General features: G+C 39.8%; 1 protein-coding gene across 1 annotated transcript in view; it reads right to left on the bottom strand.

The window, feature by feature from the left end:
* Positions 1-11,845, bottom strand: part of PTPN18 (protein tyrosine phosphatase non-receptor type 18) — a 48,114-nt gene extending 36,269 nt beyond the window's left edge. Inside the window, exon 1 of the mRNA XM_058167193.1 lies at positions 11,688-11,845. Within this exon, the coding sequence (XP_058023176.1) occupies positions 11,688-11,780 (93 nt within the window). The 5' untranslated portion in view covers positions 11,781-11,845. The remainder of the gene's footprint in view (positions 1-11,687) is intronic.
* Between the last annotated feature and the right edge of the window lie 2,623 nt (positions 11,846-14,468).

The raw sequence follows: 14,468 nt of genomic DNA, 5'->3' as shown, positions 1-14,468 counted from the left end.
TTTTTGTGCGGCCTGTCCTATAGTATGTTGCTGAAGTTCAATTCCCAGCAGTCTTCGGAAACGTGAGAGATTCTGGGATTTTAGTTCAGAAATAATTCAAATGTCACATAGGTGGCTTGTCTCCTACTTCTATGAATATATACTTGCCTCGCCTACTGCTTTCCATTAGCCTGTACTCCATTTCAGCCAGTACTCAAGATCAGTTGGCTTGAGATATTTTTGCTGCTTTAGGTAAAGGATAAGATAGTGCTTCTCATTACATCTTCAGAAACTGACGTGAGTAGCTTTCATACCTTTCTTGCAGACCTTTCAATGCACATCTATGGGCAAAATACTAATTTTGAAGGTGAAATCCTCCATCCTCCAATATTTCACTGCTGATTTCCACCGCTGCTGTCCCAGATGGGTGCCCTCCTGTTGCCAAATTGTCCTGCTTCCTGTTTATTATGTCTTTCGTGGTATAGGATATTTGGTTCCGTGAGTTGTTTACCTCAGTGCCAACTGAGCCAAAATTGTTGAGCAAGCAAAACAAAATAGAAATAATGACCATGGCAGTAAAAAAAAAAAAAGTATCCTTCAAGCCCAGCTAGTCTCCTTGTAGTCTCCAGAAGTATGGGGTGGAACGAGGGCAGGGGCAAAAGACAAAATGAACATTGCAATGCAAATATTGCTACTTATGTAACTTCTCTGTGACGTTGTGACAGAAGCGTGAAATGGTGGAGCTCGCAACATGCATATTACCTCCTTTTGGCATCATTGTGACTCAGTATGCCTATAAATAGATCCAGATACAGTTCTTTGCATCATATAAAAGTGGTTTGTATTTGTGACTGCCTTCTTCTGAGATGGGTGGGGTTTTTTTGTTTTTTTGTTTACTTCTAAATAACTAGTAGAAGAATAGAAGATGAAATAGGAAAGGAGGAAGAAGATGGGGTTAGGGGAAAGAAGAAGTTATTTTTTACTTCTAGATAACTAACAGAATAGAATGATGAGATAGGCAAGGAGGAAGATGGCGAAATAGGAAGTCATCTTTACTTCCAGATAACTGGCAGAAGAATACAAAAAGGTGATGGTTCACAATGATGGTTATGAGAATATAACTGAAGCAAAAGCTCTGTGCATACATTGATTTCTATATAAATGAACAATATATCAAATATGATTGATAATAATTTAAATCTTTCCTAGACTCTGTCGTTTAGGTCTTTCTGATCAGAACAGGTTATCCTTTGTTTTGGTCATTGACCAATTGAAGTTTTTCCCAGAATGGGTACTTGCAACCTCCCATTATTATTGTTCTTCCTGCTTGCCATTGGACACTTTATCACTGTACCCTTTTGCAGAACTGTAGAGTCTAGTATAGAACAGTGTTTCTGAGCCTTGATATCTTTAAGTGTGGACTTGTCAGGTGTGAAATACCAGGTTTACGTGTGAAGGTCCCATTAAACTGATTTTATTGCTAAACAGTCTATGCATAGGAATCTTCTCAATTAAAGGTTAGCACCACCTTGAAATTAGATGTAAAAGACCTTGGAGTTTTCATATCAAATGATCTAAGTGCCAAAGCCCACTACAACTACATAGCAAAAAAAGCTCTAAGAGTTGTAAACCTAATTTTGCGTAGCTTCTTTTCCAAAAAACACTACACTACTAACCAGAGCATACAAAACATTTGCAAGACCCATTCTTGAATACAGCTCACCTGTCTGGAACCCATACCACATCTCTGACATTAAGACAATTGAACGAGTCCAGAAATATTTTACAAGAAGAGTCCTCCACTCCTCTGTAAGCAACAAAATACCTTATACCTCCAGACTTGAAATCCTGGGATTAGAAAATTTAGAACTCCGCCGACTCAGACATGACCTGTGTTTAACACACAGAATCATCTATTGCAATGTCCTTCCTGTTAAAGACTACTTCAGCTTCAATCGCAATAATACAAGAGCAAACAATAGATTCAAACTTAATGTTAACCGCTTCAATCTTGATTGCAGAAAATATGACTTTTGTAACAGAGTTGTTAACACTTGGAACACACTACCTGACTCTGTGGTCTCTTCTCAAACTCACAAAATCTTTAACCAAAAACTGTCTACCATTGACCTCACCCCATTCCTAAGAGGACTATAAGGGGCGTGTATAAGTGCACAAAAGTGCCTACTGTTCCTGTCCTATTGTTTTCTTTCATTATATGTGTTTATATATAATGTTGTGACAAAATAAATAAATAAAATAAAATAAATAGATAAGGGTTCATGGAATTCAAGAGGGATTGGATTTAGTTTTCTTTTAGGGATTCTTGGCCAATCCTTTTTTAAATTCTGCTGCCAGGTTCTGCCATTCCTTCTCCTACAGACCTTCAACTCTCAGAATTCTCCAGCCAGCCATTTTAAGGTTGCTGTGGTTAAGAAACATTGATATAGAACCAGTTAAATACAGAGCTCCATGAACCTAAAGACCTACAGTAGCTTTCCAGGCCATTTCTCCAGTTGATTGTAATTGTGCAGTCAGTAGCCAAATCCCTATCCCAAGTTATGAAATATCTTTGTTTCCTATAATACTGACTATATGTTTAGACCAGAAAAGCTTCATTCAGCCCTTCTGGGAAATCATGTTCTTACTTTGATATTTCCTTCTCCAGAACCGGTTGGGCCACTTAATAGTTTCTCACATCCCCACCCAAGGTTGCTCCAGGTAGGGTTTATTTTTAATGTTAAAAATAATGCAGACATTCCCTTGAGCTAAGCTGAGACTACATATCAGAATTAGAAGAGTCTGAAAATGACTTTTTTTATCATTGGGCAAAGTGTAACATTCAGAAATCTCACCTGTGGAACAGATTTTATGGATTCTCTGAGAAAGGGATGGGTCACAGAACCCTTCAAGATTGTAAAGTTTGTGTATTTTGGGATCATGAAGCTTAAAAAAATCCCCAAAGCCTATCTAATTTACCTTACTGCCAATGAAAAATGTCACTGAAATATTTCAAAACAGCTTATATCTTTGGAAGGGCTCCCTAATGTTTTATCAAAATCCTTTTCAGTGTAATTGGAATCAACTCTCCCCTGTATAACAAAAGGATATAAATCTTCTTTCTCATCTACATGAGATTCTTTTAAATATTTTGAACTGGCTGTTTTATCTTTTTCAAACTAAACAATACTGCTGATTAATTTGCCTCAGTCACCATCGTGGCAATGCTTCTTTTGTCATTTTGATAAAAGTCTCCAATCCTGCAGAGAGCTTTGAAGCACCACCATCACATTACCTCTCTCCATTCTAAGGTCTTTTGTTTCAGGCATCTGGTTGGGTTTCATCTGCAGTTCTCAGATTCCTTGTTCAAATCATTATTTCATCCAAAACAATACTGAGCTTGTGTCAAAGCTTGGTGTTACTCCATTTGTCACTTCCCTAGATGGTGGAAGAGCAGAGCAGGACTTAATATGGGTCTCACCTTCTAATTATGGGGATGAGAAAGGTTGGGTTCTTAATGAGATTCAAAAACCTTTCCTATGATTCTAGTGCAGTCTTCCTCCTTGTATAGCACCCTTAAAAGGAATCTACAGGTAAGTGGGTTAAACAGGAAGTAGCAGGGGAGAGTGTTTTAGCAGTTTTCACCCAATGATTTTTATTTATTTTGCTTTGTCTATCTACCTCTCCGCATTGAAATCAGTAAAGGAGAAAATGCATAAACCAACCTCAGGACAGAATGGGGTTATGGGCTTAAAATAGGGTTCTAGGGAAACTGTGTAGCTTTCTATACAAGGGGTAAAAAGTCCTTCAGCCAACAGAACTGGACGTTAGGATTGTGCTCTTGAATAGGAGTTTTCAAATAACTTCAATCTGCAGAACCTGTTAGTTAAAACAAAGTTCCACAAAGCCCTGATCAAGTAGCAAAGTTCTACCAATAAACAACTGATTGTGCTTGAGGTTCCACAAAAACAGTTTGAAAAGCCTTCTAAAAATGCAGGCTGCATGAGGAAAGGCATTATTAGGCAATGAACATTTAATTCATGGGCCTGCATTGTTTGCAGAATGTGCTACGAAAGTGAAATCTTGAATTACACTAGTGAACTGTTGTTTATATTTTTTTCTTTGCTTTTGTATTTCCTTCCCTAAATACGCACCTTGTTTGTACCTGAGTGTTTTTTCTATGATATTTTGAATTCAATTCCAGTTCCCAGGTGCTGATTATTGTTTTAGCTTAATCAACAATCAATTGTCTAGTTTAATGAAAAGAAGGACTTGGGGAGACATGATAGCAGTGTTCCAATATCTCAGGGGTTGCCACAAAGAAGCAGGAGTCAAACTATTCTCCAAAGCACCTGAGAGTAGAACAGGAAGCAATGGGTGGAAACTAATCAAGGAGAGAAGCAACTTAGAACTAAGGAGAAATTTCCTGACAGTTAGAACAATCAATAAGTGGAACAACTTGCCTGCAGAAGTTGTGAATGCTCCAACACTGGAAATTTTTAAGAAAATGTTGGATAGCCATTTGTCTGAAATGGTGTAGAGTTTCCTGCCTGGGCAGGGGGTTGGACTAGAAGACCTCCAAGGTCCCTTCCAACTCTGTTATTATGTTCTGTTATGTTAACAGATGATATCATAGTGAAACCCTGTGCTGACTAGCCTGGATGTGCCGTGATGGTGAACCTATGGCACACGTACCACAGGTGGCACTCCTAGCCATATTGGTGGGCATGTGAGCTCAGCTCTGGTACGCATGTGCATGCTGGCCAGCTGATGTTCGGGCCTTCTGGCCTCACCAGAAGTAAGGAAACAGGCTGTTTCCTGCCTCCGGAGGGCCTTGGAGGGTGGTGGGGAAGGCCTGTTTTTCTCTCTCACCAGGCTCCAGAGCCTTTCTAGGAGTCTGGGGAGGGCAAAAACAGCCTTCCCCACCCACCTAGAAGCCCCAGATCCCACCAGAAGTTGGCAAGCAGGCCATTTCCAGCCTCTGGCGAGCCTCCGGGAGGGAGGCTGTTTTCGCCCTCTCCAGATTCCTAGAAAGGCTTTGAAGCCTGGTAAGAGAGAAAAACGGGCCTACCGGGCCATCACGTGCCAGGAGAGGGGGGAGTGGGGGGGCGTGCATGCCTGGGGGTGGGGCGCATAGAATTATGGGTATGGGCATGCGCGCGCGCAACCCCCCTGCTGCTGGCATGTGATGGCAAAATGTTTGGCCATCACTGCCCTAAGACATCACATGAGTTTCCTTTGCGGCCTTCGTTTCTTTCTTTGCCCAAACAGGGCTGAGCAATGGCTGGTGAGGGAAAACAATCCATGACTTTTATTTATACCCTACCTTGGCCTGGATAGAGAGACAGCAAAAGACTGATAAACAGATCTGGCAGAATGTCCTTTTCTTTCACCTGTATCTGGATGGCTGCTTCTTGGCAGAATACATTTAGTTATCCCTCCTGTACAAAACCGTTTCTGGGCAGCAAGAGATTATAGGATGCAGAATTACAATTCTATCAATATCTGTCAGTAGTGTAAGACAGTACTGTAAGTACTGTCTGTGTATTGAAAGGGGTTTTTTTTTTCATCAGTTTTGGATAAAAATAAATAGCTCAGATATACCTGGAACTCAGTGTGCAAAATATCTGGTAGTAAATTAGTCTCTGATCTGGAACAAAAATATTTACCTTGGAAGTAAATCTATTCAAAAGTAGCATATTTCTTCAAGGTAAATAAGAATCTTTTTCTTAGGCAAGTTTGAACCCCATTTTAGAACTCGACCATTCCTTGTTTATAACTGCTATGAAAGCCAACTGTGCATCCCTTTGGTGCAAAGAGACACAGATGGTTCATGGTTTTTATTCCTTTATTATTTTTTAATGGTCTAAGCTACTCAGAGTTTTATGGAAATGGGCAAGCTTTAAAATTAATATAAACAAAAGGGGACATTGCAGACATCATTTGAACTAATTTTTCCAAGCTCTGTGCTTTCAAGACATCTTGGACTAATATTCCTTTCTTGAAAATTAGTGAAAGCCGGATTTAAACACTTAATGAACCCTTATAGAAATTGGCTCCAGTTCTGTCATTTTCTGGGCTTTTACTGGCCATTCACAGGACAATATGACCAGTGTTTGGAAAGGTTCATGTGTATTCCAAGGACTTTTTGGAGAGAATTGGGTTACATAACAACGAGGAGGAGTGAATGTCTTGGAGAACAGTCATTGTGAGTAGCCTCATGTGGACAGGCAGTGGAGGCTCAAACATGCTGCAGCTTGTTAGAGATCTCAGTAGCTAGCAGGGAAACTGGGCTGCCTTGATATCACTCTCAGTCTCTTGGTGGAATAGGAAGCTTAACTGACCAGAGGTGGGTTTCAGCAGGTTCTGACCAGTTCTGGAGAACCAGTAGTGGAAATTTTGAGTAGTTCGGAGAACCGGTAGTAAAGATTCTGACTGGCCCCGCCCCCATCTATTCTCTGCCTTCCAAATCCCAGCTGATCGGGAGGAAACGGGGATGTTGTAGTAACCTTCCCCTGCCACGCCCACCAACCCACGTCCACAGAACCGGTAGGAAATTTTTTTGAAACCCACCACTGTAACTGACCATATGTAGGGTGGAGGAACCTGGACTTAAAAAGGAACTGCATATCAAAGCATGTCTTTATTTGCTTATTTGTTAAAGCTATATATTGCTGTGTTCTAGTTTACAGATAACCCAAACGTATAACAACATATAATCCAAACACTGATTATATTCTCTGTGGAATTTTAGTTCAAAGACAAGCACTTTTCTGCCCTATTATGCCAGTTCGATGTAGTGGTTAAGGTGCTGGCTTAGAAACCAGGAGACTGAGTTCTAATCTTGTCTTCGGCACAAAAGCCAGCTAGATGACTTTGGGCCAGTCACTCTCTCTCAACCTAACTCATCTCACAGAACAGTGGTTGTAGAAAAAATAGGAGGAGGAGGAAGAGGAGGAGGAGGAATATTAAGTATGTTTGCTGCCTTGAGTTATTTATAAAGTAATAATTAAAGTGGGATAAAAATCTAATCAATAAATAAAAATGAATTTTCAATACATACAGTCTCTGCTTCCTCTGCCTCTAAGCTAAAAGTGAAACAGAAATGTGCACACAGGCATATTTCTGTTTTACTATCTAGTTTATGTGTGTGTGTGTGTGTGTGTGTGGTGTGTATATATGAAAGCTAGCAGGGAAATATTTCCATTTCCTTTTTCTGTTTAAATCAGCAGGCTATTTGATTAGGTCTATTAGCCTTGAAATCAAGATTTCTAGTATGTGAACTAGGTTTGCACAATCTATCCTTCCCCAACATGGTATTTTAAGGATGCATTTGACTACAACTCCCAGAATTCTGAGCCAGCAAAGAAAGAATTACGTCCTGAATTTTCCATTATTTGTTATTATTAAATGGGGATGGACCAGGGAATATGGGGTAGGGGAAAAGGAATACTACTTTTCACTTCCTGTATAATTTCATGCTGTATCACTTTAGATCAGTGGTGAAATCCAATTTTTTTTACTACTGGTTCTGTGGGTGTGGGTGTGGGTGTGGCTTGGTGGGCATGGCAAGGGAAAGATACTGCGAAATCTCCATTCCCTGCCCACTCCAGCGGAAGGATATTGCGAAATCTCCATTCCCACCCCACTCTGGGGCCAACCAGAGGTGGTACTACTCAAAATTTCCACTACCGGTTCTCCAAACTGCTCAAAATTTCTGCTACCAGTTTTCCAGAACCTGTCAGAACCTGCTGGATTTCACCCCTGCTTTAGATTTAGTGCATTTCTCTTTACCTACCTTTTCCAAGCTAAGATCCTTCAAGCGTTGCAACCTGTCCTCTTTGAAATGCTACTCTAGCCCTTTCATAATTTTAGTTGCTCTTTTCTGCATCTTCTCCAGTTCTACAATCCTAAAATTATACATTAAGTGGGAATAGTCATTTTTATAATTAATTCTTCTGTCAATAGTGACTGCTGAAATGCTTTACTATGGTAGCCAGTGTGTTTATAGGAGGAAGTTAGGGGGAGCTGAGCGTTCCTAAATGTTACCTACAGTACAGATGCAAAATAAGCCCATTGAATCTGAAACACCTCTGTTCCATCTGCTTCCCAGCAGGATGTGATTACATTATGCAAAGCAACCCTTTCCCAAATGATTTAATCCAGGTACATTCCCATTTTTTAAATCCGGTACATGCTGTGTTGGCTGCTGACCAAACAGGTTGAATGACATCTTAAACCTGAATTTAAATGGAATGTATCCATGTTATCAGTTAGGGCTTTCTTTATGAACCCTTTATAATAGCACTTTTCCCCCCCCCAGTTCAAGACCGACAAGTCTTTGAGGCATATGGAAATACTGTATAATATTATCAACTTGTCATAGGGCCGGCAATCAGAATGGGTATTAAATACTCAGTTTATAAAGGGTATTTTGAATTTGCCAATACTGATCCGATATGGATCAGTAAGGACATCTTACACAGAATGGAAAACTATCACTACTTCTTAAAATGTAGTGGGCACTGCAAGGACCAAAATACGACTCATAAAATATAGAGGGTTCCTGCATGTGGCCCTTTATGGTCAAATGTAGTTGGCTGTATTTTCCCATCTCTTGTAAGTGAGCTAAGCAATCTAATGAGTCTTTCTAGTCAGTTCACCCATAAAGTGACCAATTTCAGCATATCTTGGCACATGATGTGCAGTAGCCAATTGGGATGCTAGAGGGTTTAGAAGGATTCATAATTTCAGTTGTCTAGCTGAGCATGGAAAAGTCCTGCTGGCTTTATGCTGGCCAGAAACTTAGCCTCAAAAAAAAAAAATTTGTATTCAGATTTATAATGTATAATCTACTTTTCATTTTGCACAGCTATTGATTTCTAACAAATTGTCCCTCACAATTCTAAAGAAAGCATTCTATTTTTTGAAGGGTGGGGGAATTGCAGAAAGAGGCGATACAATCCAGTGCATTCCTTTTAAACTTCCATAAATATGATTCTAATGGAAGAGAATATTTGTAGTTCAGGGTTGAATTGTGGGGTCCTTGATGCCCACTGAACTCCGTTGTATTCATGCAGACATTTCATTACCAAACTAGGTAGCATCAGTTAGGTAGCATTGATGACGTTACCTGGTTTGGTAATGAAATGTCTGTGGGAAAACAACCAGGTTCAGAGAGCACCAAGGACCCCACACAAATATGATTCCACAGCCCCTCCCTCTGAATCATTCCTTTCTCATTTTTTGAAATTGGGAATTATTGGTGTTCTTTGGATAGGAATTTGAAGCAGAAATACAGCAATGCTCAACAGTCCAGCAGGGCACCATTACTACATTTTAAAGTAAGTGGTTACATACAACATCTAGAGAGGAAGTAGCTCCAATGATAATGTCCAAAGTGAGTGTGTCAGTGGCTGAAAACAAATCTAAAATTGCTGGCTTCTAGCATCCCCTTCTTAGTGCCTATGCCTGCAGTATGGAATTAAATCAATCCTCCAGCTTTAAAATGACAGAACTTTGTATCAAACGCCTCATCAATTTGTTCTTCTACAAACTGACTGGCAACTTCTACTGTAGCATTAGTACTTTTTCCAGACTTTAAGATTATTTGCAAAAGGTTTACGAGTCAAATGGGCTTCAGGATAGTACCACAGTCTGCATCCGTAAAGTTTTTTGACAAAGCAGGAGTCAAAGCAATACATTATAATTCAGTATTATCGTACAAAGGGCAGGGAAGAATAGAAAGATGGCTTGCGTTCTACAGAATTCATGGCAGACATGATTGAATTAAAATAAACGAATAAATGAACTACAAATATCTTGGTTCACAGCTTCTTATGGGTTCATATAAATTTCACTCTAGAGTAGTATTTTTTAAACTGTGGTCCAAGAACAGTACTGGGTTTCAAAACCCGTTGCTACTGGTTCGCTTGTGGGTGCTTGCGCACTTGCGCACTTGCACAACCCTTCTGCGCATGTGCAGAAGCATCCAGGTAGGTGGGCGGAGCCTCCCGCTGCCACCGCTACTGCTTCGCCCAATCTGGTAGCAACCCACCACTGTCCAAAAACTACTGGGATTCTCCACGATCTTTTCAGGGGTCCACAAAATCAAAACTTATTTGCCTTATATTGAAGAGATTTGCAAATATTTAAAACAATGGCGCTCTTCTGATTATTTTTTTATTTAAAAGAGTATAGAGTTTTTTAGGAAATGTATTTACTGACATTTATTTATGTGTGAGCATCCAAAGGGCTTAATGTCATTATTTTTACATATTTCATTAAATATTCTACGAATGCATTGACTTTGTAACCCATACAAACAAAAGCTCTTTTCAGGTCCCGGAGCAAAATGTGTAAGAAACATTGCTCTAGCATAGGCCCATCCCTTCCTCATAATACTTTCATAATACATTGTAATTTAAGAGAAATTCCTGCCACATCTGATTGTTGGTTTATTTTGATGCAATGGTGAAATGTAAAATTTGTTACTACCGGTTCTGTGGGTGTGGCTTGTGGGCGTTGGGGGGGGTGTTAATGTGATTGGGTGAGTGTGGCCAACTTTTCTTTTTAACTTTTAAAAGCATTTTTTCTAAAACCTCTCCGGCTGAAGAGGTTGTAAAAAATGCTTTTAAAAGGCTCTGACAATCCCAGCTGAGCCATGCGATCATCAGAGGCTTTTTTTTAACTTTTAAAAGCATTTTTTTGGCTGCAGGAAAAAATGCTTTTAAAAGTAAAAAAAAAAAACCTCTGATGATCGCGTGGCGTGGCTGGGCATGGTGTGTGTGTGTGTGTGTGTGTGTGCAGGGATTTTTGCTACCGGTTCACCGAACCAGCTGCTGCCATTGCTACCGGATCGAGTGATCCGATCCGAACTGGGAGCATTTCACCCCTGCTTTGATGGCAAATGAGACATTGCTTTCTACTAATGCCATTAAAAAAAACTCTCTTAGCAACTGCTCTCCTATAACAGTACCCTTTCAAAGCCTGGTTACATTACAGTGGTTAAAAGAGAATACGGGCAAACATAGCCCAATTGCTAAACAGTGAAACACATATATTGGCTCTTTCCAATAGCTACAATAGACTGGCCTTCTCTCTTGACATTCATCACCTGACTACTTAACCTCAAGAATAATTATTTACCAACTGTAGAGGGATCATCTTCACTCTTCCTTTAGCTTTGGCAAAAGGACCCGATAGTCTTCACAAGATAGACATCAGGCTAGGGTTCATACAAGAGCACATCAGCTCTTCAATACGATAAAGCATGCCACTGATACATGAGCAAAAAGACATTTTTCAGCAGGCCAATTCCACAGAAACATTTCCCAGGTCAGTTGTGCACCCACCACCATCCCGTTTTCTTTCCTATCTATGGGGGAAAAAAAGGCATGCATACATTTTGTAGGTCAGGCAAAAACCCAACACGTGCGTCTTTCTTGGAACAGAAACACAGAGCCAGGAACAGCTGTTGAATTTCTGTTTGCTGGGTATCTAATCAAAGCGCTAAAAACTGGGAGAAAGAGAGTCAAAGCGCAACAAATAGCTTTGCTGTTGCTTCGCTCCTAGCAAAGACAAACCTTTGGCTGTAGAAAAAAAGAGGGAAATAGGTAGTGACAGGGGCAGCACAGGGTAGGGTGAAGTTCCTTCATAGCTTCTCTGAGGCGCCACTCCTCATTTCCAGAGAAATAGATCTCACTCACCTGGAATTCCTCAGCCAGCTGCCCTTTCTCCTGCCCGGCCTTAGCTTCCACCTGGGCTAGAAAGCCCTTTAGGTATTCTTTACAGCGACTCATCCCTCTGCTTAAGAAGAGGGAACGGTGGCAGCTGAAGGTTCTGAAATGCTAAGAGGAAGTTGACATCCTTGCACCACGCCTCCAGATTGTGGCTAGTGGGATGGGCCCAGCAGACCTGCCTGGCTCTCTGCCTGCCCTCTCGGGAAAGGGATGGTAGCTTTTCTGCACATTGGGAACAGGGTGTGAACACTGAGCACCTGAGAAGCACAGGTCAACCAGCACTGTTCTTCATACGATCTCAAGATTTACAGCACAGATATCTGCTGTTGTAGTAGTATCCTTAATTGTCAGTTTCCCGTGTGGTATCTGGGGGAGACTGTCTGTGCCCCCCTAACAAGTGCAGTCCTTACTGCACACATAAATACCTTGCCCTACCTAATTTATTTTTTAAAAATTAAAAGTTAAGGGGAAACCAGCGTGCTTCAAAGAAAACCATCAGCCAGAATAGACTTTCCTGTAGTTCTAACAATGCCTCTTGACTCTACCGGCATTCTTAGAAAATAAAATGCTTTGTGGCTGAAATCCTCCTTAGCTGTCATTTAATGTGCATTTCTACCACATATTCTGAAAATTACATATATTTCCCATTTTATCCTCTATTTGGTATTTCAGGTTTTGCTAGCCACCTTGTCTTGAATGAATAGAAAAGCAGGACTTCAGTCAATCAAATAAACAAATGTTCCAAGAAACTGCTTAACCTGTTAGAACTGCTCTAATTTGTGTCACATGGTATTTTTTCCATGTTACATTTGCATCACTAGTTCTAACTTATGTGTGTTTCTTGTAAATACTGTGGAAAGTTTATCTTCACAATAGAGGGACACTATTGTATAATGTTGATACCATTTTATTATATTCTTCTCCTTATGGTAAAAAGGCATAGGATCTGGTTATTGTTCTATTGCTGCAGTAACAACATAAATTATGTACTGTGAAAACATATTTCAGTCGACTAATTCAGCAGATAGATGAAATAACAAAAGCCAGGAAATTAAAACAATCATTGTGGCCAATGCAAATGATATCTTTTGCATAATTTACATTATTTGCACAGTAACATCACTGCAGGAGTTTCACTAGAATTTGGTCTACCAAACCATGCAAAGTCCGTTCAGCTGAAATCAAGAAAATTGAAGGCTCACACTATATGAAATCTCTAAGCTTATTTTTTCCCCATTTTAATTTCATTTCTTGTTTCTAATCCTCATGGGTTTTCAAAACACATTGTTTCTCATAACAGAGAATTGAAATGCTGTATTTTAAGCAGTTACCATATTGAGTTTTCATATTGATTTTCCCCAATCACAAGTTCCCATTACAAGACTACATGGTGCTAATATTGCCTGGTTAGGCGAGGGCCTCGAGAAAGAAGTATGAAACTACGTGGTTTTGGAATCTGAAGTGAAATTGAATTAGCTTTAGTTGAAAATATAACAGAGCAGAAAAAAGAAGTAGCTCAAGAAATACCATGATAAGTCAGTTGTTATAGGAAGGGAGGGTATAATGAGTTTAGCTTATGATATTCACAACAGAAAGCTCTTGGCAATAAAAAAAAAGGCCAGGAAGACGGATGATATGAAGTATTCCCCCAGGCCCATCATAGCAAGTTCTTAAGGCTTCAAAGAGGATAGAACCAAGAATGACAATGGATTAGCCTACAAGGATGCATATATTAGATTTATGTCCTGCTTAAGTAAGTATTCAAGGCAGCTAATAGTGACTAAAATAGGAATGCAAAATGGAAATTTAAAAAGCATACCTAAAATTTAGTACCTACTTTAATTAACAATCCTGGCAAAAGTGATGGGTTTTGGGTTGTTCTTCTAAAGGTAGACCAAATGGGAGCCAATGATAATTCTCAAAGGAATACATTCTATATGGTTAGTATGCTGTAGTGGTTAAGGTGTTGGATTAAGAGCAATGAGTCCCAGGTTCTAATCCATCCTCACTTTGAGTGACTTTGGGCTAGTCACTATCTCTCAGCTCAACCTATTTTACAGGGGTGTCAATGCTAGTGGAGACAAGAGGTGGGAGCACTAATTGCCTTGAGGCCCTAATGGAAAGTCAGGATATAGTATATATCTAATTAATTATTAATTAACAGGAGGATTTTTGGATAGCATGGCTCTAAATCACTTGGGTTTTAAAATTAATACGATATTGACACCTTAAATTGTGCCAGTGCAGTGCTTTCAGAAAGGGGTTATATGATCTATGTACTTCCTACAATTCAGCAGTCTGGCTGCCCCATTTTGCCCGCTGCAATCTATAGATTATAAGAGTAATCCTGTGTAGTATGCATAGTGGCAGACTTACAAACATCTTCAAACCTAACCTATTTATAGTAGATTATTTCTATAAAAAGGTTAGGTTTGAAGATGTTTGTATGTGACCGTTCTTTTCTTGTCTTTCGAAAGTCAATGTGGTTAAGCGAGAAAGCATTCATTTACAGGACTTTAGCTGCTTTTCAAATGTGCAGTATTGTTTACGGAACCTTATGTTGCCTCACACTATGAGATGAATGGCATATAAATTCGATAAATAAAAGTATGGCCAAAGTCTGCCGTTTTGGCCATTACAATGCATATTACACAGAATTACTCCTACACAGAAGTTGCAGCGGGATGCAAAATGGGTCAGCTTTGAATGGACCTCACTTGGTCTCGGTTTCACCCTCTTGATTGAGCT

This window comes from Ahaetulla prasina, chromosome 2 (genome assembly GCF_028640845.1).
Source record: "Ahaetulla prasina isolate Xishuangbanna chromosome 2, ASM2864084v1, whole genome shotgun sequence".
Taxonomy (NCBI): Eukaryota; Metazoa; Chordata; class Lepidosauria; order Squamata; family Colubridae; genus Ahaetulla; species Ahaetulla prasina.
The sequence above is the reverse complement of the archived record's forward strand: the minus strand, read 5'-3'. Positions and strand labels throughout refer to the sequence as shown.